General features: G+C 42.5%; 1 protein-coding gene across 5 annotated transcripts in view; it reads right to left on the reverse strand.

Annotated features, from left to right (window-relative positions):
* Positions 1 to 24,341, reverse strand: part of zmp:0000000660 (arf-GAP with Rho-GAP domain, ANK repeat and PH domain-containing protein 2) — a 215,809-nt gene that overhangs the window by 173,196 nt on the left and 18,272 nt on the right. For all 5 annotated transcript variants that reach the window (XM_034164507.1, XM_034164506.1, XM_034164503.1 and 2 more), the window contains 4 exons: positions 20,386 to 20,462; positions 20,005 to 20,069; positions 18,133 to 18,516; positions 16,234 to 16,303 (listed from right to left, as the gene is read on the reverse strand). In XM_034164507.1, the coding sequence (XP_034020398.1) occupies positions 16,234 to 16,303; positions 18,133 to 18,516; positions 20,005 to 20,069; positions 20,386 to 20,462 (596 nt within the window). The remainder of the gene's footprint in view (positions 1 to 16,233; positions 16,304 to 18,132; positions 18,517 to 20,004; positions 20,070 to 20,385; positions 20,463 to 24,341) is intronic.

Below are 24,341 nucleotides of genomic sequence, written 5' to 3' on the forward strand. Positions count from 1 at the left end.
CTGACGTAAAAACATATGAATGAAATCCATATAGTTTTTGAAAAAAATAAAAAGGACCGTTACTTTATTGACAGCCCTCGTATGTATTTTGTGTCAAGGATGAATGCCGCCAAAACGGAACATTGATAGAACTAATATTTTTGAAGAGGCTACAGATATTAGCTAACATTGCTGACTACATTCTGGACTCACATGCCATTCCAGCAGGGGGCAGTAAATCATATTTATATTAAAAGCGTGTGTGCGTGCTTTTATTTAGTAACTTCAATGAAAGCACATAATATAATTATAAATATGTTAAAAATACATGGATAAAAGAAAGTAAAAACACTTATTTCCATTGTGGTCCATTTAAAAATCAAATGACAAAATAGAAGTAATAACAAAAAATAATAATAGTAATAGTGTGTATATGATAACACAAACCTATGCAATTTATAAATACATTAACACCGTAAATTAACATTAAAAATTATGTAATGAACACAGAAACTTTGCACAATTTATTTCCACCCTTGAAAATGTCAGCTATGTATTTTATAAACACTACCCAATCTAGAGCCCGTGGATCCCCACAGGTAATGCACAAGTATTACATTAACTTCTGTCACATTTATTCATTCATTTTCTAGCACTTATCCAGGTCCGAGTCATGGTGGGAGAAGCCTAAGTAGCTCATCCCACATTTCCCCATTCTTGGCTAAGTCCTGTACCTCTTTCCAAGGGGTTCCTGGGGCATTCTCAAACCATCTGGGAGTTATAATCCCTCTAGTGTGTGCTGGGCTTTCCCTAGGGCCTCCACCCACTTGGATGTGATCCTAGTATAACCGGGCTGACACTCACATAAGACTGTACAATTTTTTTTTTTTTTTTTTGAACAAACAAACCTAAGAGCTTAGGTTTGTTTATTTTAAGAAAAAAAATTACAGCCTTGAAAAGGTAACATGATGTTGACAGGAAAACACACCTATTATTGTGCAATGCACTCTCAAAGCGTGATGCAAATCAGGTCAAAGAACAAATTCCAACTTTTGCGACTGTGTGCCTCGGAGAAGCGCCTCCTTACGCTTGGTGTGTGACAATTTTTTGCGGTGGCAATGAGATCTGGGATCTTGACAGGATGTCAGAGGGCATAATCACAGGAGCTCTTGGCTTTGACGCACGACATCTTTGCAGACCGACAGAGTCCTTCCGCTCCGCACCTTCCACATCCCTTCATCCCTCCCAGCCATCCTCCTCTCTTCCTAACCTCAGTGCCCTAAAGCTAGGCTTTGGAATGTTGTCACTAACATACATAGACTCACACGACACCGCACTCAGGGCCCAAAAGACTACACCTCAGGCGCCGAACACTCGCCTCCAAGTCAATCCTCGTGTTGATGAAATCAAACGAAACGGGCAATGGATTGGAAACAACGCAGCAGAGAGGTGAGACCGAAGATCTCTCGACTCTCCCACGCCACATCCGCTACCCCGCTGATGACGTGACTGTGGCCAGGGACCTTCAAGCTGCCACAGTGATTAAGTGCGATTAGTTCTGTCTGTGGCTGACAGATCCCGCAGGGTTTCAAACCACAAGAGTCTTGGGGAGTTGAAAGTTTACGGGAATGGGGATGAACAAAGGTTCATAGTATAGATTTAGTATCTCCACTATGAGCGTATCGTTTGTGTCTGTTGGTTGGTATCTTTAGCTGGGACCAGGATTACTTAAAAAAAAAAAAAAAAAAAGATAAACCAATGACATGAAACATGGCCTGGAATTGAAACCATTACATTTTTAAGCCAATAAAGATTGCAGATGTAGTATTATTTACTTAATCAAAGGCAAAAGGGTCATCCAAAATTAGTCAACTCAAGAAAAAGGATGGCAAAGCATGTCTGTAGGATACATTTTACTACGTGATAAAAGACACAAAGAGGTGCATCATCGAAAACAGTGGGTCCGATCTTAAGGATCTATGACACACATGCAGAAACAGAACAGCAATCCATTTGACATGTGTCAAAGTCTGTTGCTATTATGTGGGTAAGTAAACTGGGAACAAAGTCAGGGATAGTCCTATCGTAATATCGGCTCTGGCCGATAATCACCCCTGGCCATTATCGGCCCAGCCAATTATCGGTCTATCCCTACAGAGTACCCAGAGGGATTATCAGTCTATACCTACATAGTACCAAGAGGGATAATCAGCCAATGCCAATTATCGGCCCAACCGATTATCGGTCTATCCCTACATAGTACCCAGAGGGATTATCGGCTGATCCATCGGCCCAGCCAAATCAGTACTAATTAGTACCGATGTGAATATTAGGTCCTTTATTTTATTTATTTCAAGTTAAGCAGTATAATGTTTTTAGTAATACGTAATGATATCAATACAAATGGTTTGTGTCGGAGGGTATATGTAGTGTTGAGAAGTCGCCAAGTAGTGGAATAATTGGACAACTGGATATGCTGAGGTTATACAGAAAGCATGGTGATAAGTGTTCTGTGAAGAACTTAATACTAGCACTACAGTATAAAGAGGCTTGGGTACGTTGGATTTTGGAGTTGCTTGTCCTAGAGAAAGTGTTAATACTTATGTTCGTCTACTTGAAGTCTGGTGGGAGGTTATTTATGTCTATGGTCCATTTGTCTGTGGGAAGTGCTACAGTTCTACAGATGGATACCAAGAATTTGACCCTGTTCAGACTGGGATTGGCAGTCCGGGCCAACTGGCAAGAAACTCTTGAGGAGCCAGGTAGGGTTTTTTTTTTCTTTTTTTTCTGAAGCTTACTATTTGAATTTGCATTCAGATTTGTCCGATCTGAACGTAGTTCCTTACTATGGTCATGCGCCCACAGCCTCCTCTACACTGTGGAAGTGTTCAGTGTGGCTGGAACAGTGAGGACAGCAATCAACCTTCTGTCTCTGCGATGCTGTCTTGCCAAGAGAATCCGCCAGGTGCATTACCTTCCACATGTCACACATCCAGATCCACACACATACACACAATTCCAATGTCCAAACACATCTCCTGAGCCAGACTGAGTTTGGATACCTGTGTTGGATGAGCCGAATTTGAAAAACAGGTCTAAATGCGACCCGACTAGAAAGGCCGGGCTTGTGTGTTTGAGATAACATCTTTTTTTTAATTTGAGTGATTGTAACTTTGAACAGAGTGGAGAACAGTGGGTATTATTTCATGTTAATGGTTTTCTTTATGATTTCTCTGAACAGGATGTACTAGAAATGACAGTGAGTGGGCATGTTATGTTCTTTTTGGATATGGCCAAAGGTCCTGAGTAGGCCATCAGTGAGTAACTGTCCCAGGCTGGTTCCTCCTCTCCCAGTCCAAGTTGAAAAAGCAATGGGTTTGTTATGTATTAAAAACACTGGATTATTCCAAAGGGTAGTATTAGAGAATAGTGATAGAAAACTTCACTGGATTTCTACAAGGCAGATAGAGTGACGATGACAGTATTATTTTTATAGCAGGCATGATTTTTTTATGAATTTATCTATAAATGTAAGGTATTTACTTTTCAATTATTGACTTCAGTTGTTTTCTATTTCTAACCGTGGTGGATTGATATCGTTTGTTCAGTGTCGGATGTATAGTAACTAATATGAAAGAAACCAAAAACAGCAAATCTGGGGCTTCAAGTCTGCTAGATTTTATTTTATTTGAAGAGTGGATAGTTTCATGTGTGTTTTTGTTGTTGTTGTTGTTTTTTTTTTTCCAGTAGAACTTGGTGACTGCATCATTGAGAGGAGAACCAACCCGAGGGTGGGGTGACCGAGGTCATAGAGAAAGGGTAATTTATTTTTGGTAAGATATTCCTTTTACATAACTAATGAGATTCTGCCAATTAAAGCTAATGATAATGAGGTCTAGCTTTCCAAACTATCTTTTATTTATTGCAATCAAGGGTTGAAATTAAGTTTGAATAATTTATTTAAATTAGGGGAAATGTGAATTCCAAGGTATTTTATAGATTTTAATGTTCCTTTGAAAATGTGGCCCCCAGCTACAGTATTCCATCTGCTTATAGGCAGAATCTCAGATTTTATCCATTTGATGGAGAAGCCAGACACTCAGCTGTAATTGTTGACCAAGTTGTAACCAGAAGGAACTGAGTTTGAGGGGTTTGCGATGTAGAACGGAATATTGTCAGCATAAAAACTGATCTTGTAATGTAGTGACTTTGATCACATTCCAATAATGTGGTCACACTGTCTAATGGAAGCTGCTAGGAGCTCTACAAGAAGTGTAAATAGTTATAGTGACAATGGGCATCCTTGTCCAGAGTCTTTCTGTAATGGAAATGGTTTTAATATGATACCATTAGTTATAACTGTTAATATTTAACAGATTTCCTGGGTTTTCAGCCTTGGCCTGGTCCCTTGGGGGGAAGGGGGTCAAAGGCTTGGCTTGCTCCCTCAGTAGATCAAAGCCTTGGCCTGGACCTGAGTGGGTCAAAGGCTTGGTCTTTGCAATTAGGGGTCAAAGCCATGTCCTAGGCCTTTTGGGTTTGGGCATTGCCTAAAATAGTGTTTGTGAGGTGACATACTGCATGTGATGTTAGTGAACCAGTTGGTGGATGATGAATTTTGTTTATAAAAAATATAATTAAGAAGTTATTGCAGCCAGAGCTGATTATTTAGCTTTAGCAAACAGTACTAATAAGCCTTGGCAACATGACCTAAATCTATACATGCATAGATATTGTGGCAGTGCTCATCACAAGAATGGGTAGCATACACACACAGATTGCTATTTTAAGACCCGTACAGACCATATCCCATGGAGACACAATTTCCATTCAACGGAATGGGAAAGTGTGTCCAAGCCTTTGACTGATAGTGTACATCCATGGTGCCGAATGGAGTTTCTCAGCAGTTTAACACTACAATTAACTATTCACACTATCAGCATCATCACAAAAACCAGCATAAAACTTCCCCAAATGACACAATAAATCACAATTATGTGCAGTTTTCGAAGGAGGATGTGTCCCCACTTCAGACTGAACCTCACCCTTATCCACTACAGTATTTTAGCAGATTTTGCATAACGGTTCAATGAAGTACACACTCCTAAAAGAAAAAAAAAAATCCACCATCCAGGATTAATGTCTTCATTAATTCCACTTAGTGCAGCACTGTACGAGGTCTATTAGACAATAAACCGACCCTTTTATTTTTTTTTTAACTATATGGATTTGAATGACGTGCGATTCCACCAATCATGCTTGAACCCTCGTGCGCATGCGTGAGTTTTTTCACGCGTGTCGGTGACGCCATTTCCCTGTAGGCAGGCCTTGAGTGAGATGTGGTCCTGCCCTCTCGGCTGAATTCCTTTGTTTCACACGCTGCTCCAGACGGCGCGCGTTGCTTTATCAAAATTTTTTCTGGACCTGTGAGGAATATCCGAGTGGATACTATTCGAGAAATTAAGCTGGTTTTCGGTGAAAAGTTTAACGGCTGATGAGAGATTATGGGGTGTTTCTGTCGGTGTAAGGACTTCCCACAGAGCGGGACGTCCTGCAGCGCTTCCAGGCGCCGTCGTCGGCCTGTTTCGAGCTGAAAACATCCTAATTTAAGGCTTAATTCACCCAGGACGTCGTGAGAGAACAGAGAAGATTCGGAAGAGGCCGGCATGAGGACTTTATGCGGACATTCCACTGTTTAAGGACATTTTTTAATGAAAGACGTGCGCGCAAATCCGCCGAGTCGTTTCCGTGACGACTCGGCGAATCTGTGTGCGCCGCAACAGGAAAAACACCTCCGTGTTGAAAACCATTTGTAAAATTCAGGCGGCTTTTGATGGCTTTCAACAAGTGAGTAACTGAGAAATTGTTTAACAGCTTGGGCATGTTCCAACTTGCCCATTAAGGTTTCCAACGGAGGTGTTTTTCCTGTCGCGACCCCCCACTATTGGGTCCGCCCGACATGCGACTCTGCCCGCAAGTTCTTTCATTACAAAATGTCCGTTAACAATGGAATGTCCGAATAAACTCCTCATGCCGACTTCTTCTGAAAGTTCTCTGTTCTCTGACGACTTCCTGGGTCAACAGAGCCTGAAATGTGGAAGTTTTCAACTTGAAACGGCGAGACGCTGCCGCCTCGAAGCGCAGATCGCCGTCAGGCACCGTGGGCCGTCCTTACGGCGACACTACCAGACCAAAATCTCTCATCAGCCGTTAAAATTTTTACCGAAAACCAGCTGAATTTATCGAATGGTGTCCACTCAGTTGTGCCTTACAGTTTTGAAAAAATTTTGATCAAACAAAGCAGCAGTCTCTGAGCCATTCCTAAACAATGAAAAAAACGACGAGAGGGTGGGCCACTCCTCACTCAAAGACTGCCCACAGGCGAATGACGTAACCAACAGGCGTGAAAAAACTCTCGCATGCCCACGAGGGTTCAAGCATGTCTGATGTAATCACACGTGATTCAAATCATATGGTTTTTGAAAAAAATAATAAGGTCGGCTACTTTTCTAATAGACCTCGTAAGTTGTAAAACTTGGACACTGCAAGGGAACAGTGAGTGAACAACATTTTAGTTGATAAAATACATTAATTCTCATTACTATTATTATTTGCAAAAATATGTTCGAAACTGGATCCTCACTCCAAGGGGTGCACTACATACCCCTCGCACATCTGGCTATGCATACGGACTGTCTCTGTTAGCAGAAGGAAAACAGACACAAGGATGATTAAAACGTATATATTTATGTGGAAAGCGTGACAATCTTATATGACACGGGCCATCTATCAGAAACAGACTAATGGAAGGAGAGTAAAATATGTTTTTAAAACATACACAGTGGTAGCACCACTGGCTGATGGAGCATAGACATGTTTATGAATGAATCAGCGCGAGACTGACATGCACTGTTGATGATCTGTGTGAATAAAGGCAAAGGCTATTCACCCAACCGTTGGGCAGATAAGTCATAGATTGAACATTACACGCCCAACCGTTGGGCAGATAAATATAATGTGTTACCTTATTCGCCTAACCGTGATCGTGTATTTGACATGTTTTGTGCATCTAAACTACATTTTTTACACCACTTGTTTAAGGCTCTATTGCAGCGTGAAAAGCAGCGTATGCTTGTTTGACACATTTAACAGTGCCGTCTTGAATTACTGCGAAAAATAAAACACCACAATGGATGAAAGCAGACAAAAATCATAAGCATTTTGAATGGAAGCCTGTCAATGCCTGTCGATGAAACAGTTTTTATGAACAAAATACCGCTTGTTGCCTGCAAGATGGTGTTAGTTTGACACAGTTCCCTGGGTGTGATGAGCCAAACAGAACCGCTTTAGATCACAACCCCTCCGTGGGCTGCAAACCCTCCCGCAGCCAGCGAGAAAATATCCGCCCTTTTTACCCGCGCTGAAACTGGAAGTGAACTTACAAGCGCGCACATTGGTTGGTTGTGGTTGGGCGTATATGTTCGCGTATTTACTTTATTGAACCAATGGTTGGGCGTATAGCCACTCCGGTGAATAAAATAGTTTTTTTTAAGTGAGGTAGAGTCTTAACATGGTTTAAAACCTGTGCCATGGCTCTGTGGTAAAGCAGCAGCGCTCACTGCCTGCTCAATCCACTGGCACCATACATTTGAAACAAAACATGTTGGAAACTCGCTCTGAATTAGTGACTCAGTTTTAATTCATCCAATATCTATCAACTCCAAGATTTTGGCCAAGTGGCCCATTTCTCTGTGCATGATCCAGCGCGTAGATGGTCTGAGTGACTAGGACCCCAGTAGCTGGAGAGGAGCAAGAGGACATCCAGTTTTCACCTGGCTGCAGCAGATAGATGGTTATTTTAGAGATGTGGGAATCGAGTGGTTGTCTGCCGGGCTGGTTCCGAAGTGTTGTGGGTACAGCAAAGCACGCCACCAGTGCATGCTCTCAGACCTGACTTGACTTGACCAATCACAAAAATAATCATATCAAGCAGTGCTTCCTGGCCCAGGGGGTGGGTCTCGCCTCTTTCCTGGGGGGGGGGGGGGGGGCCCTCATGTGCTGGTGTTCCCTGCCTGCGCTATGGGTTCAGTTGCGGTGGCTCCTGTGCCCCCCATCCCCACCGCCGCTCGCTCCTCCCTCTCGGGGCCATGGGCGGGCTGGTGCGGTTCTGGGCTCCCCCTCTCGGTGGGCCCTGCTGGCGCCCTGCGTGCTTCCCTCGGGTATGGGGTTATTTCCTGTGCCTCTGTTGGGGGGAGCGGTGTCGGGGTGCGTTCCGGCACCGTCGGGCCGCTCCCTTGTTGGTCCGTTGTGGTGCCCCGGTGGCTCTGGTGGCTGTCCTTTTTCACCTGGTTCCTCCTGGGGCCTTGCGTCCTGGGCCCTTTTCCGTCGTCGCTTACAGTCGGCCGTATGGCTTCCGACACGCCGGAGTGGTCCATGTCTTATGGTAGGGTTCTGTACTTTTATCTTGCCCCAACACACCAGCCACAGTAGTGATCGGATATATAGCTGTGATCTGGGTCTCTGTGTGTGGCTGGTCACATGTTCGTGACCGACACCACAATTCGGTTTTGGGTGCTCTCAAGGTGATCAAGACTCTGGTGTCCTAGATTAGAGAATGAATGCTCACTAACTAGACAACAGACTGTCGCTGTCACTGCTTGTTCATGTGTGGTGGTTTGTTCCAGCATGTTTCGGTGTCTCACTTCACAGTTATTGCTTTCACCACTTGTCTTTCGTTTTTGTCTGTCTTTGTGTTGTTTTGGTGGTCGGCCCCTCCTGATAAAAGTTGTCAGTCAGCTTTGAGTAGGATGTTGTAGGGTGATCGGGAAGGGAGGATGGGGGTCACACATGCACACCACATTCACTCACGCACTACATACTTTCTGTCCTGCAAGAATAAATTGCATATATGTGTATTAATTATTCATAAATGGTTCTGCCAGGGTGGCATTTACTATTACTATATATGCAGACAGGGAGAAAAAGCAGGATATTACATCCCTACTGAAAACACAAATGGGCCAAGATGTACCCTTGTGGAACTCCATAATAAAGAAGTGGTGAAAAAGTTTCACCTTTCTGTGAGATGTACAAGAAAAAGTTGCCAAATACCATGATATGCGGCTAAAACATACATTTCAGCCCACTGTAAATCCATCTACCAGTCCAGATTGGTAGCCCAATGACAAATTTCACATCATAAAACACCACTGAGAAACCTCCTATACGTCTGAAATTTTATTTCAGCAGTGCTACAGTTCGACCGCTGGCATCACAAAGCGAGGATGACAAGGAGATTGTGCTCGACCTCTGCTCACCCGAAATATGATTAAGCCCTCTTCTTTCTCAGTGTCACACTGACTTTAACAAACTCTACAAAACAATCTCTGTCCCCCTCCTCTCTCTCTCTCTCTCTCTCGCTCACTCACACGAGTTTAGTATAACTTTCATCTGTCCAAAAACTGTACGCCAACACAGAGTGTGAAGTGCTGATTCGCCGGCCTCCCCGCTGATTCCTACTCTGTCAGTGACAGAGCGTGTCCTGATAAATAAAGCGACAAATGCAATGGAAACAGGAAATAAAGGCAAAGAGAGCGCGTGAGCGAGAGAGGGAGCGCACAATAGACGACACGTGCAGAGCTATAATTAGTAAGTGATTAACGAGCAGGCGGCATCAGGCAGGTCCCACATCATTGATTGTGATGGTGTGCAATGCTGCTGCAGCAAAAACGAGCCTGCCCTGAGAGGGGACGCCAAGGTCACCGCGCACAAACACATTCAAATGTGTGCGTTCTCAACGCTGGCTACATCCGACGGTCATTAGCCAGAACATGACGGCAAAGCACAGCGTGTCAGATAGGTTACTGCTGCCTGAGACGTGCTTGAGCACAAAGAGTGTGTACATTAAAAGTGAATTTTTAATTAATTTATGCAGCCAGAAGCCCAAAAAAAGCACAGGAGAAAGCACAAACGGATGGCAGTGCAAAGGGGGAAAAAGCACACAGATGACGAAGGTGGAGGTTAAAATGCCATCTTCTATGCGTGTTCCACTCGATTTCTGCTCCAGGCTTCTTCTGCCTTTTTTTTTTTTTGCCTCTCACTCCCCCCCCCCCCCCGTGATGATGACGCAAGCAACACTAAGCGAAATTTCAAACTCAACTGTCAGACTGAAGGAGAATGAAGAGGGAGAACTGCTGAGCACTGCAAAACCACAGATACGTCTACCCTCCCTCTCCTTTCACGCTCGTTCTGGAAGATCTGGTCAGGTGCCAACATCAACCGACTTCACCGTGCAGCTGGCCTCGTGCACGGTGTCATGTCACGATGTCTATTTTTTTAGCGTAATGGTTATATGATGATGGCCATGAGAAAGCGGAGGGAAACACAGGACTGGGCAGAACGTGGCTCGGCTGTTAATGAAAGAACAAATTTGGAGATGTTGACGCTGTGGATGCATCAGCAGGGAAGGACAGAACAGAAGGGGACGTGTGGACTAATATTGATACTTCCGATTCCATGTGATACCAGACCTCAAAAAGAGAATGTCGTTTTTCTGCGACGTCGTTACTATCGAGTCGAAACTCAACAGTTTTTACTCACAGTTTCGGCTCGAATAACTGCATCAGGATGTTTGTGTTGGTGGTGGTGGTGGTGTGCACTTCACTGGGGTCACCTTCCTCAAGCAAATACTGAGTCAAGTCAGGTTGGGTTTGAGGGTGTGCGCTTGTACCACACATTGGCACATCCACCACGGCACGGAACCACCTGTGGTCCAAGGCAGACAGTTATCCATCTCCACCTCTTGAAGGCAATCATCTGACTTCCACAGGAGAAACGTGAGCATGTCCCTGGTCTTTTCCATCCACAAAGGTTGCTCTACTTTGATGGACCTGCATGCATTACTGTTGGCCACAATGTTGAGGATGTTGCTTATCGCCAAAATGTCGCTGGTGTTTCCGCATAGTGCAAGTGACACGCCTCATGTCAATCTCCCGAAGTAACCACTTTTTTGATACAAAGTCATTCCAGCGGTAGTCAAGGATCTTCCAAAGAGACCTAGTACCAAAGACATCTAGCGGCTACCTTAGGTCACTGCTTAGCGACCAAGTCTCATGACCACACAGTAAAACCAGAAACCCTAAAGACTTAGTCCTTTGTTCTCCTGTAAAAATATTGCAATCTTCAAAAACCGATTATCCAGAGACATAAATGTCTCTAATCAAATCAAATCAAATCAATTTTATTTATATAGCGCCAAATCACAACAAACAGTTGCCCCAAGGCGCCTTATATTGTAAGGCAAGGCCATACAATAATTACGGAAAAACCCCAACGGTCAAAACGACCCCCTGTGAGCAAGCACTTGGCAACAGTGGGAAGGAAAAACTCCCTTTTAACAGGAAGAAACCTCCAGCAGAACCAGGCTCAGGGAGGGGCAGTCTTCTGCTGGGACTGGTTGGGCTGAGGGAGAGAACCAGGAAAAAGACATGCTGTGGAGGGGAGCAGAGATCAATCACTAATGATTAAATGCAGAGTGGTGCATACAGAGCAAAAAGAGAAAGAAACACTCTGTGCATCATGGGAACCCCCCAGCAGTCTAAGTCTATAGCAGCATAACTAAGGGATGGTTCAGGGTCACCTGATCCAGCCCTAATTATAAGCTTTAGCAAAAATGAAAGTTTTAAGCCTAATCTTAAAAGTAGAGAGGGTGTCTGTCTCCCTGATCTGAATTGGGAGCTGGTTCCACAGGAGAGGAGCCTGAAAGCTGAAGGCTCTGCCTCCCATTCTACTCTTACAAAATCTAGGAACTACAAGTAAACCTGCAGTCTGAGAGCGAAGCGCTCTATTGGGGTGATATGGTACTATGAGGTCCCTAAGATAAGATGGGACCTGATTATTCAAAACCTTATAAGTAAGAAGAAGAATTTTAAATTCTATTCTAGAATTAACAGGAAGCCAATGAAGAGAGGCCAATATGGGTGAGATATGCTCCCCTCCTCTACTGAGAAATGTGAATGTCTTTACAAGTTCAATGCATACAGACGCTCTTCTGATGGCTGAGTCTGTGAAGCAACTGAAAGTGTGGATCTTAGCCTGGATCCAGGACAACAGCAAAACGGTGAAAATCAGTCAATACCCTGAACTGTATTCATGCCAGACTTTTAAAAAAGGCCATTTTATGATTTAATAAATAGGCATCAGCCAGCAAAAAGCAATGATACAAATAGCCTACACTGAAAAAAGAGAATGTTTGAACCAACTTAAAAAATGTTACAATTTGTAAAAACCTGAATGAATTAAGTTGTTTGAACTTAAGTTTGTAAGTTAGAGTGGATTTAACTTTCAAACTTAAGTTCAAACAACTTAATTCATTCAGGTTTTTACAAGTTGTAAGACTTTTTTAAGTTGGTTCAAACATTCTCTTTTTTCAGTGTAGTTGGATTAGTTTGATTATTGCTAGAAATGCAACAGAAATATGATTTATAATTTGAGTAACATTGGGAAGCCTGGTCTTAAACTTCCTAATTCAATGAAGACACAGAAAACATTTGTCCTCACATTCATTATCAAACTGTTGCTACACGAATGCTACATTCGTGTTTTTGGTTACTATGAACCAGTTGTTTATACAAAGTCATTCCAGCGGTAGTCAAGGATCTTCCAAAGAGACCTCATACCAAAGACTTCTAGCGGTTACCTTAGATCACTGGTTCGCGACCAAGTCTCATGACCATACAGTAAAACCAGAAACCCTAAAGAATTAGAATTTTATTCCCCTGTAAAAAAAAAAAAAATTGTATATTTGTGCAAAATGCGAATATCATCAGCACTTTGGATACAGTAGTTGTAACTGAAAACATTTACTTTTGCCATAGTTGGACATCACGTTCTGTCCTTACTTTAAAGACGTGTTGCTTTTTACCTTCCGCACCATAGCAGCAGTATAATTATTGTTTAGTGAAATGAATTACAGGATCCCAGAGGGTACTCTGAATATCATCCAGAGTTGTTGTCCTGCACGGCTGGGTGTCAATTCCGGGCTGTACAGGGAACTGAGCAAGTGGGATGTGATGGCACTGAGGATAGACAAGGCAGCTTTTGTTTGAGGAATTTGTGAGGAAGTGACGCACCATCTGTTGCCTAGTGACCCTCAGCCTGCTTTCAGAGAAATCAAAGCGCTGCATTTCTCCAAGCCTCCACCTCGTCCCGACGTAGAGTCACGACAACTGATGGCATGGTCATGACGGATGACTCTGCTGTGCTTTTCTATTGGGCTCGCTACCTTGAAGAGTTGTATAAGGCAGATCCTCTTCCTAAGATGTTGGACATCTCTGGTGCCAGAGTTGTCGTGGCTGATCTCCCAGTCAGCTACTGCCAGTGAGATGGCAAAGGTAGTGAAACAGCTGAAGGCTGGTAAAGCTGCAGAGTCTCTACAACTATAGTTGGGTTGTTCTCCTGGCATTTCAAGCAACCTTCCATTTGGGAGACTTGTATCATTAATTTAATTTAATTTAATTAGCTTATAATGCGCCAAATCGCAGCAAAAGTCGTATCAAGGCACCTTACATAAAACAAGTCAACATAAAATTGAATAAATAATTAAAAATGAATAAAAAATTCAAATACATAAATAAAAACAGAAGTAAAAGAATAAAACAAATAAAAATAAAAACTATCCATAAGAAAGAGAATAAAAATAGGTTTTGAGTCTTGATTTAAAAATGTCCACAGACTCAGACTGCCTCACGGTCAAAGGAAGACTGTTCCACAGGCTGGGTGCACGATACGAAAAGGCTCTTTGACCTGCTGACTTCTTCTTCACCCTGGGAACACAGAGAAGTTCCGCATCCTGCGACCGCAAAGCTCGGGCTGGCACGTAGAGTTCCACCAGCTCACCCAGATAAGATGGCGCCAGTCCATGAACAACCTTATAAGTCAATAACAAAACCTTAAAATCTGCTGTCACAGAGACAGGGAGCCAGTGCAAAGATGCCAAAATGGGTGTGATATGTTGAGACCTTCTGCTACGTGTCAGAAGTCTGGTGGCAGCGTTCTGAACCAGGTGAAGACCCCTAATGCTGGACTGTGGTAACCCTGAAAATAAAATATTACAATAATCTAGTCTAGAAGAAACAAAAGCATGAATCAGGGTCTCAGTATCAGCCATGGACAGGATGGGGCGGATCCTCGCTATATTTCTCAGATGGAAAAAAACAGTCCTAGTAACATCCCTGATGTGGAGGTCAAAAGACAACGTGGGATCAAAAATTACCCCAAGGTTCCTCATTTTGTCCGTATGATGTATGACACAGGAACCCAGGCTGAGCTGGTCAAACTGATGCCAATGTCTCGCTGGACCAAGAACCATCATTTCAGTCTTATCAAAGTTTAAAAGTAGGAAGTTACTAGACATCCAACTTCTCACTGATAGAAGACAGTCCTCCAGGGATTTTAAGGGAGTGAGATTTCCCGCAGTTATCAGCATGTACAACTGAGTATCATCAGCATAACAATGAAAGGCAATCCCAAAACTCTGCAGTATACGCCCAAGGGGTGCCTCATACAGGGAGAAAAGCAAGGGGCCTAAAACAGATCCCTGTGGAACCCCAAATCTCATGTCAGCAAGGTCAGAGGTAGTGCCATTATACAAGACACATTGAGAACGACTGGACAGATATGACGTCAACCAGGCAAGGGCACTTCCAGTAATCCCAAAAAAGTTCTCCAACCTTCTGAGCAAAATATGATGATCCACAGTATCAAACGCAGCACTGAGCTCTAACAACACCAAAACCGTAGTGGTGTCTGAGTCCATTGCTCGCAGAAGATCATTCACAACTTTAGTGGGCGCTGTCTCTGTGGAGTGATATTTCCTAAAAGCAGACTGCAGCGGCTCAAAAAGATCATTCTCAGTGAGGTGGTCTATGAGCTGCCGTGAAACCACATCATCCCAACAAACTGAAAGAAAGGACTGGTCACGTCTCTAGAAAGGGTGATCACTTGCATCACAACTACTACCTGGGTATTGCACTGCTCTCTAAGGTACTCACAAGGGTCAATCTCACTAGGATTTAACATCACCTGCTTGCTACACATGGATGAGCAGTTTGGCTTCACGCTCAAGAAGTCAACCATCAACCACATCTGCGAATACTCATTGATTGCATAAATGAAGATCAGCAATGCGTCTTTCCAACCAATGCTGAGTTTCATAAAATCGTTGAACGGGCTGCTTTGTGGGACAAGTGAAGAATTCATGGGATCCCCAATAAGTTGCTGGATATCTTGGTCAACCTGCCAACAGGTACTGTGAGAGCTGTTGTATAGAGTGTAGGAAGATAATCTGAATTGGTGGAGTCCTCCAGCTAATACTCTGTTCAAAGCATGCACCAACTGGACACTGGGCAAGAGCAATTTTAATGTTTTTTTTTTAATTATTTTATTTAAATTATCTATTTGACAGACATTTTTCTTTGTATTTTCCCATTGAAACCACAATCAAACATTATGGATTTTCACTTATTTACCTATAACCATACCCCTCTCATTGCGTTTGAGCCAGCTAAGCTAACAGGCTAACTTTGGTTTGGGTGTTTATTAAATTGTATTTTGGGGGACTGCGCAGTGGTCCTAACAATTTGCTTTGGTCTAGACATAAAAAGTTATGAGCTGCCTATTTTCTCAGTAATCATAACAGATCAGGCTACCGATAGTTGCTAAAATTGGTAAAGCTGTTAGCATACAACATTCAACGCGGCGAGACTTCCACTTAGTGCAAATATTGCAGCAAGGATGTCTTAGAAGATCCAACAGGTGTTTGTAATAAAATACTCCAAATGGCAGACACAGCCAACACAACAGCGAGCGGCCACTGAGTTACGGACATGATGGAAGTCGCTGTCACTCAAAGCGACCGCGCACTATTTATATACAACGTTTTGCCTTAAACGTCTTAAACTAAGAAGTCAGAAAACACTTCACCCTATGTACAGTTGTCATGGCAGGCAAAACTATCAAAAGAGACCAAAACCATTTTTTTTGTACTAGGCTGTAAATATGTTTATGTCTCTTCTAAAGTTACACATTTTAACATGGTCTTGAATGGAAACCTGCTCGCTTTTGGAGCCAGCCTCAAGTGGCCAGTCAAGGAATTGCAACTTTTCGACTTATGCTTGGGTTTCAACTGAATCCAACGAAGCTTAGCGCTTGGGGTGAACACATTTAAACACATTCATGCAAGCCAGCTGTGTTGCTAACCTTGTCATTGTTGTAGTAGGCCAGACTCTCGCCGTCAAACCTCACCCACCTCCTCTGGAAAACACAATTTCTGGCAACAGGAATCGAGACAAAAAAATATTCTTAGTGCATCCGACACAGTTCTATCTGGCTTCATCACCGCACCAGGTCAGTTTTGAATGAACTAATCGACAGTAAGCCACAAATTTAATGTGGTCTGAGCAGGAACTCATATTTCATCAAGAGTGCCAATAATTTATTAATGTTGAGGGGTTATATCAACAGCTGTCAGTTAGCATAATAAGAACAAATGAGTGCTTCCAGTTTGAATATTCCACAGCCTCAGGGCAGTTTTACAAACCGATGCAAATCACATGGTGAGCTATAAAAGGGAACTAAATGATTGATAGCTTGGGTCTGAGTACCAGCAATGCATGTGCCACCGTGAGACCAAATCAAGCGGCGCCCAAAGAAAATTCCAATCCAAGCATCGTTGCGTGCATCCGAATTCCTTTAAAGGGTGCCATGCATAATAGATAGGTCTACTTCAGGCTTCTCTGTGTAATAATTCTTATCTGTTTTAAATCATCATCACATATGATGGTGCCACTGTGGTCTGAATAGCAAGTGGACACGGAAACAGGAAGCAGTGGTTTGGTGAGTGTGGTGTAGTATTTCCTTGCCAACTGATCTTACTCAGGCATAAACTTTCTAAGTCGTTACACTTTAAATTAATAGTAAGGTTGATGAATCTGACAAGTGTATGAATATTAGAATTTCAACATGAGTATTTTCAACAAACTCCAAACAAAACCTTACAGATGTTACTCTAACTTTAGTCCATGGCCCAAGCAGGTTTTCGGTACCACTTAACTGGACGAAACGGCACTTAGAATCCAGCCTCCATGTATCATGGCCTACACAAAAATGTATGATAGCTGGTAGTCAATGAAGAATCACACAGAGGTCAAACTTTAAAAATGCTCCAATCATGTTGAAAACTATATCACATTATTTATCTGATCATAACAATTCCAAAAAGGTATAGTTTGGACTAACTATGATGGAATGTTCTGGAGTTATGGGGTAAAAACAGCAAAAAAAATGGTGACAAAGGTCAATTTCAGTTTGTACAGGGGTCAAGGTTAAAGTTGCTCCAATTTCAGTAAAACAATTGTGCAAATTATTGTTTGGGTTAATAGGGTTCTAATAAAGAATAGTTTGCACCATCTGTCATGCTTAGTTATGATGTTACGGGGTAACATATGTCATATGCCGTAGAATCCAATGGACCTCGACCTTGTTTGACCTTTACTTTGAAGACCAAACATTCAACACAGTCAAAACTAATCCTTTTATTTCAACCAATAATTTGCATCATTTTTTACTGAAACTGGAGCAACTTTAACTTTTGACCCCTGTACAAACTGAAATTGACCTTTGTCACCATTTTTACTGTTTTTACCCCATAACTCCAGAACATTTAGTCATAGACAGTCCAAACTATACCTTTTTAGAATCTTTATGATCAGACAAATGATGTGATATAGTTTTCAACAGGATTGGAGCATTTTTAAAGTTTGACCTCTGTGTAATTCTTCACTGACCCCCTATCTGGCTACAGCTACCACCCTAGGAAGGCTATCATACATTTCTGCGTAGGCCATGATACACTGAGCTTCGTACCATTAAGTGGTACCGATTAGGTCAAAATTGATGACTGGCTCATGGACTACTTCTCTAACTTTCGGGTGTACTCAGAAACATAGTCAAAGGTAGTATTTACGTTTTGCATAGATGCCCACTTGTAATTTTCTGCAGTCAGTAATTGAAATAATTCTTTCAGAAAATGTTCAAATGTTCATTAAATAAACCAACTGCTTTAAAACAGTTTCAAGCCTTTCTAACCCTGTAACCTACCCTTGAGGGGAGAGCTTGTCCAGCCATCCGGATTTGATCAGTTGGTGTTTGGGACCTCCGTAAAAGCAGGCGTAAGGCGAAATATCAGTATTTACAGCCGCATGTCCCCGGGTCTCTGCACAGTTCGAATACAGGTCACACTCCACCGTTATGAAGGGTCCTCCCTCAGAGACAGAGCTGGGAACTGTTGCGCCAACGGGAACCGTCTCAGGGCTAAATGAGTGGTTTTGGTCCCGAGTGGCTGGTGGCAAAATGCTAGCGCATTCATCAACTGTCGAGTACTCGTCAATGTCAAACTTTGGTGTATTTGTAGCCAGAGGAGAGGGCTTTTCCATGGATTTGTCCGATTCCCTTGGCAACTCTTTGTGCTTTGGTGACTTTTTCCTGTAGGAGGTGACAGATGATATGTTACACGGAAATCACAATAGATTACGCACTTTAACTATTCATACCCGCCATACCTGCCCACCAAATTTTAATGGAATCTGCTGATATGATTATGAAATACAATGCTAACATTCAGAATATTCAACACTAGCATCACAGTGGCACATTTTGGATGTGAAATTTCACAGAAAATTTCAATTTATTTAACTAATTTGACCCGCAAAACAATATATTCATTCGTAGTTTACTGTAAGTTCAAAATTAAACACTGACAAGCAAAATCACAAGCTGTCTTTGTCCTAACAGTGGATTGACAGACATAAAATCATCGAAAAATAATAGCAGATATACATACATACACTGTACTTGTATGTGTTAGGACAATATGCCTTCTGTGATTGTAATAATTCAGCTTTATTTCAAGGGGTTTAAAAATATTGTACAAAGCATTTAGGAATTTCACCCATTTTCCATTTTCAGAGGCCATAAGCATTTGGATAAACTAAACATCAGGCATTTGGTGATATACAGTTTCATGGTAGAGTGGTAAGGAAGGATTTTCTTATAGAGGTGTGAAATTTAAGTAACAGCTTGCCAAAAAAAGCTTAGCCTACAGAGATTTGATCTCTAGTCCAATCCAGCATGAATCATACTACGATACTCTAACAGGCTAAAAAGTTGCAGTATCCCCAATTTATTCAACCTATAACCCTATAGATCCTTCAGAGTTGTCAAGGATGTCTTGGTGGCTTCCTTCGCAAGCCTCTGCCTTGCACAGTCACTCAGTTTTTCAGAACCACCTAAAACAGAAAGATTTAACATACAGTACCATTCTGCTTCTATTAGATTAGAAAGAACTTTATTAATCCCTTGGGAAGACTCCCTCAGGGAAATTGAGGTTCCAGCAGCATTGTATAGCAGCACACAGGGTAAGAAGCACACACAGGATCAAAAGTGAAAGTAAAAAAAACAATTTGCAAATATAAAAACACAAATATCAATGCCAGACATACTGATTGCTACTGGTTTACTGTCTACAACTGTTCCTCTCATTCCCATCCCCTGTCTTCCCGTTACTCCTCCTCCCCCTGAGTGAGGAGTTGTACAGTCTGATGGCTTGAGGGACAAAGGAGTTTGTCCAGAGATCACTGGACAAACTGCTGGATGGAGACTTTACAATGTCTGTGTCCATCACCTGCCTTTTTTTTAAACAAAAACTGGCTGTAAAAGTGATGATTTGTATGAGTACCACTTATATTTTGTCCAGTTACTTATGTTCCCTGAAAATTGAGGCACAATGTATAAAAATGGCCATAATTCCTTAATGGCTAATGCAATATTTTTGTGCAACCTCTTGAATTAAAGCTAAAAGTCTCCACAACAAACATCTTGATGGTTTCACTTCTTGAAAAATTACAAAATTATGTCTGTCTCAGTACTTCAAGACCAGCAATATAAGGGTCAGCAATATAACTTTAATCATACTTCAGTTTCTTATGTTTTATCTTGTCTTTTAGACGTTTCTGTAATAAGTCTTTCGTGCCTCGATCCTGCAAGAGTACAAAGAAAAAAAGAGAGATTAGCATCAGATGCAAGGAAGGTATCCATCTTTCAGTCAGACACACTTATTGTGTTGGTGCACTCGGCAATGTGAACGTTAGCGGCTAGGTGACATTTCCATTAACCTCAGGGGGCAAACTGAAACAAGCACATTTTCCACTCCGCCGTGTGTCCATGGAGACGACGTTGTGTGGTTGAAACAGCGCCGATGGTGTTGAAAATGTAAAAACAAATAATAAAAAATGCCGGTTCCTCTTTGGTAAGCCTCTCGACTCTTTTCACTAGTGGGAGTGCACGCCGTCTTACCGAAATGCTGTCAGGATTGTTGTACAGGAACGTTTCTCCGTAGGGAGCAATGGGCGCTAAGCTTCTTTGAAGTGTTGCTGAAAAAGACCACAGAGAAAACAATGGTTTTGTCGTGGTGGCTGGAAGTTGGCGTTAAAGCCTGACCGCGGCGCTTGGAAATAAGGAGCTTAACGGGATTGTTTCCAGTTAAATTTTAAATCACTCTGATGTTCTAGTGCCCTTTGATTAAACCAACTCATTGCTCTAAATAAATGTGCCAACCATTCGTCCATGAAAGCAGTAAACCAATTAAATTCGGTCTTAGCGTGTCTATCTCTGAGCCTCTGCCCCTTCCTAGGCCAACTGGGAGTATGAACCTCTTCGCTCTGTCTCAAACACACCGAGTCTGTGCCAAGGCCGTTTCTCCATCTCGGCTCCTGCGGGGACCGTGGACGGTGGTCGGTTCAAGCAAAGGAGACGATTTGAGAGACTCCGGCCAGACACCATTAGTCTGGAGACCCGGGGCCACCCTGCGTGGGCCGCCGCCTGTCACTGTGAAAAATGACACTACTCTCTCCTGAGGATTGCGAGGGCCAGAAGACACCAAAGCAGGGCCAGACGCCGGTGTAGAAACTCGCACAGACAGTGGTGTGCGACGAAGGAAACACCCATCTGACAACAGGTCGAACGCAGGCCTCAAATCCGGGTTTGTCCAATGATTAAATTTGCAAACACAAACCCGCACGTCCAAAGAGTGCGGACCATTACACAGTGACACAAAGGCGACACAGTGGTAGTCTGTATGAAAGGGTCAGTTTATGTGATGATGGAATAGCTTCCACTCTACGGACATTGTGACCATCAATCATCGTCTATCACACGACCTTCAGGCCATTCGCAATTCTCGCCAAAGGGCCAAAAGACACTCCTCTACTGCAATTCCTGTCCAATTCCATCTGTTCTCACTCCGTCTCCATTTTATTTCCTCTGATTTTTCTTCCTTCCCTCTCGGTCAACCACGCACCGTTTTTTTAACCTGCTTGTAAACAAGTTCTCTCAAGTCGTTCTCGGGTACCGCCCGAACGCAACCATCAGCTTGCAAAAAAATTCCCAAATTTACCATCGAGAATTTACACGTCACTCTGTGGCCTAAGATACCGATTAATATGAAAACGTTCTTGAAAAAAAATTACGATAATGGTCTCAAATACGGGAAAACACTTCCAAATTAAGAAAACAAGAGCAATACAGAACACATTTACATCAATCCAAAATCATGTAGCTGCATAAAAAACTTGCAAATTAAAAAAAAAGAGATACAACAAAAAAGAATACAACTAGGGCTGCAACTAGCAATTATTTTCACAATTCGGTAATCAATCGATTATTTTCTCGATTAGTTAATTAGTTAAGTCTGTAAAATGTCAAAATGTTGATCAACGTAATCCATAGCTCAAGACGACACCTTCAAATGTCTTGAATTTATTAATGACTTGAAACAATTAATTGATTATCAAAGTAGCTGTTAATTAATCTAACGTAATTTCCGGATTATAAGACGCTACTTTCTTCACACGGTTTGAACACTGCGGCTTTTACAAAGATGCGGCTAATTTATGGATTTTTACAGGCTTTTTCAGAAGTCGAAATATGTCAGTTGATGCCGTCAACTGATTTCCTGAAAGCTGCGCTTCTAATGCGCTGTAAATTCACACACACTGTAAATAGTCTTACCTGTTCGTTTTAGTGAAGAAAAGTCCCTCTCCGGCACTTTGCGCCAGAGTTGCGCTGTCAGATCAGTCAACGGAGCGGAGCCTTCTCCGCCCACCCTTCCAAAGCGGTTCTCTGTCTTGGCGCAACAAGTCAAAAAAGTCACAACGCCTCATTAACGTCTCATTTACCACAGACTCCACCCGATCCTGGCTGCATGCGATGAAATCTCAACAAAAAGTTCAAATTACTCAGTTCTCCGTGTGGAGCAGAGACCGTTCGTGCGCTGGGTGACGTGCGTGTCAATATTTACGTGTAACACTTCAGGGGGAAAAAAGCACTTATGGTATGTATTTACAGTAATTAAATGTTAAAAAAAATCTTTCTAACATCTATATCTCATGTTACAACGTGGAGACCCGCAGCTTATAGACAATAGTTGATTAATCAATTAGTCATTGCAGTTCTACGTGCACCAGTGGTGATTGGGAAGTTCTGAGCCTGACCCAGAAAAATTAGGCTGTAATTCTCCATCTTTTGCATCCCGAGAAACCAACATTTCTCAAGAATGTGTGATGTTTTGACTCCATCCATCCATACCCACATACTCCAATAAAGGGTCACGGGGGGCTGGAGCCGATTCCAGCAATCACAACTCAAAATATCTCAATCACCCCTTGCAACAATTTAATTTGACAATATGTCTGCTTAAAATTTACAAAAATGCACCCAAACTCTTTGCAATGCTTCACAACGCAACAGAAGTAGCAACAACACAAACAGCATATTCTGTCCGGAGGAGTTTAACTAACTCCTACCATTCAATGCACTAAATAAATTGAGATAGACCAATAGTCGGCCGGCCAATAATTGGCTGTGCATTGGCCATGCCAATTATTGGCATAGGCCGATATATCTGCGGGGGCCGATAATCACCCCTGGCCAATTGGCGGCTCAGCCGTTTATCAGTCTGTCCCTACAGAGTACCCAGAGGGATTATCGGCCGATATAGATTATCACCCAAGCGATTATCAGTCTATCCCTACAGAGTACCCAGAGGGATTATCGCCAATTCTGATTATCGCCCAACCGATTATCGGTCTATCCCTACAGAGCACCCAGAGTTATCGCCAATGCTGATTATCACCCAACCAATTATCGGTCTATCCCTACAGAGTACCCAGAGGGATTATAGGCCGATGCAGATTATCGGCCCATCTGATTATCGGTCTATCACTATAAATAAATCTACTCCTCTCTGCTGACCAGGTAGGGATATCGAGCAGAGTGCACTGATGTACTGAACGGTCCATCAGTTAAAGTCATACAGGCAAAAACCTCTTTTTGTGTTGTTAATACTTCTGTTTTGTTGTACCGTAGGTTATGCAGGTTGCATGTTAAATTATCAAGACATTTTCTGATGCAACTACCTGTTGTTGAATTAATGCCAATGTGTGTTTACTGTATATTTTTGTTTTCTTTATCTGTTGTCTTTCTTTATCTGTGGCCGCTTATCAGCCACCACACTCAAATACTGAGTTACAACTGAATAAGTGAGTCCACACTGTACAATTTTTATGATTCAGGTCTCATCCAGGAATCAGCTCTTCAAATATGCGTGGGTAAAATGATATGTTAAATAACACCTTGCTAGACCTTGCTGTGAAGAGAGACATCGTTGCTAGTCAAACTCCCCGTTTCCCTGCTCTGGGAGCGTCTTGGCTCCCTCTCTTCCTCCGTGTCTCAGCCTGCGTTGCATCCATCTCCTGTTCTTTTCTCCCAACACACTTTGCTGTCTTACTGTCCTCCCTTCTCTCTAATCTCACCCTCACGTCTTGTTCCACACTAAGTTTGAAAAACAAGGCCCATCGAGGGGCCGTGTACTGAAGGTACACACAATGCCAAGAGAAAGCCAGGAAAGAAGAGAAAACTGCAAATCGCAATCTGTCAATTTGCTGTACATGGCTGAAGAAAATGTCACAACGTGGGCAGATTTAATCCCAGAAAGACTTCTTGAACATGCGTCTGTACACTATCCTGTTTGGGTAACGGGAAAATGTCATGTTACCCTGAGAGACCAACGCGCAGTGTCAAGTCATGACTAGGAACACAAAAGGGTTAAGTGTCACAAAATACATCTCAAAAATTTAATTATGACATCTCTCACAAAACCTTGACGACAAATACACAATGACATAACTTTTAAATAACAGCACACACATAGCAACTGCGCGAGATGTCCCAGTCTGTTATGAGTCACTAAGCTA

Source organism: Thalassophryne amazonica, chromosome 23 (genome assembly GCF_902500255.1).
Source record: "Thalassophryne amazonica chromosome 23, fThaAma1.1, whole genome shotgun sequence".
NCBI lineage: Eukaryota > Metazoa > Chordata > Actinopteri > Batrachoidiformes > Batrachoididae > Thalassophryne > Thalassophryne amazonica.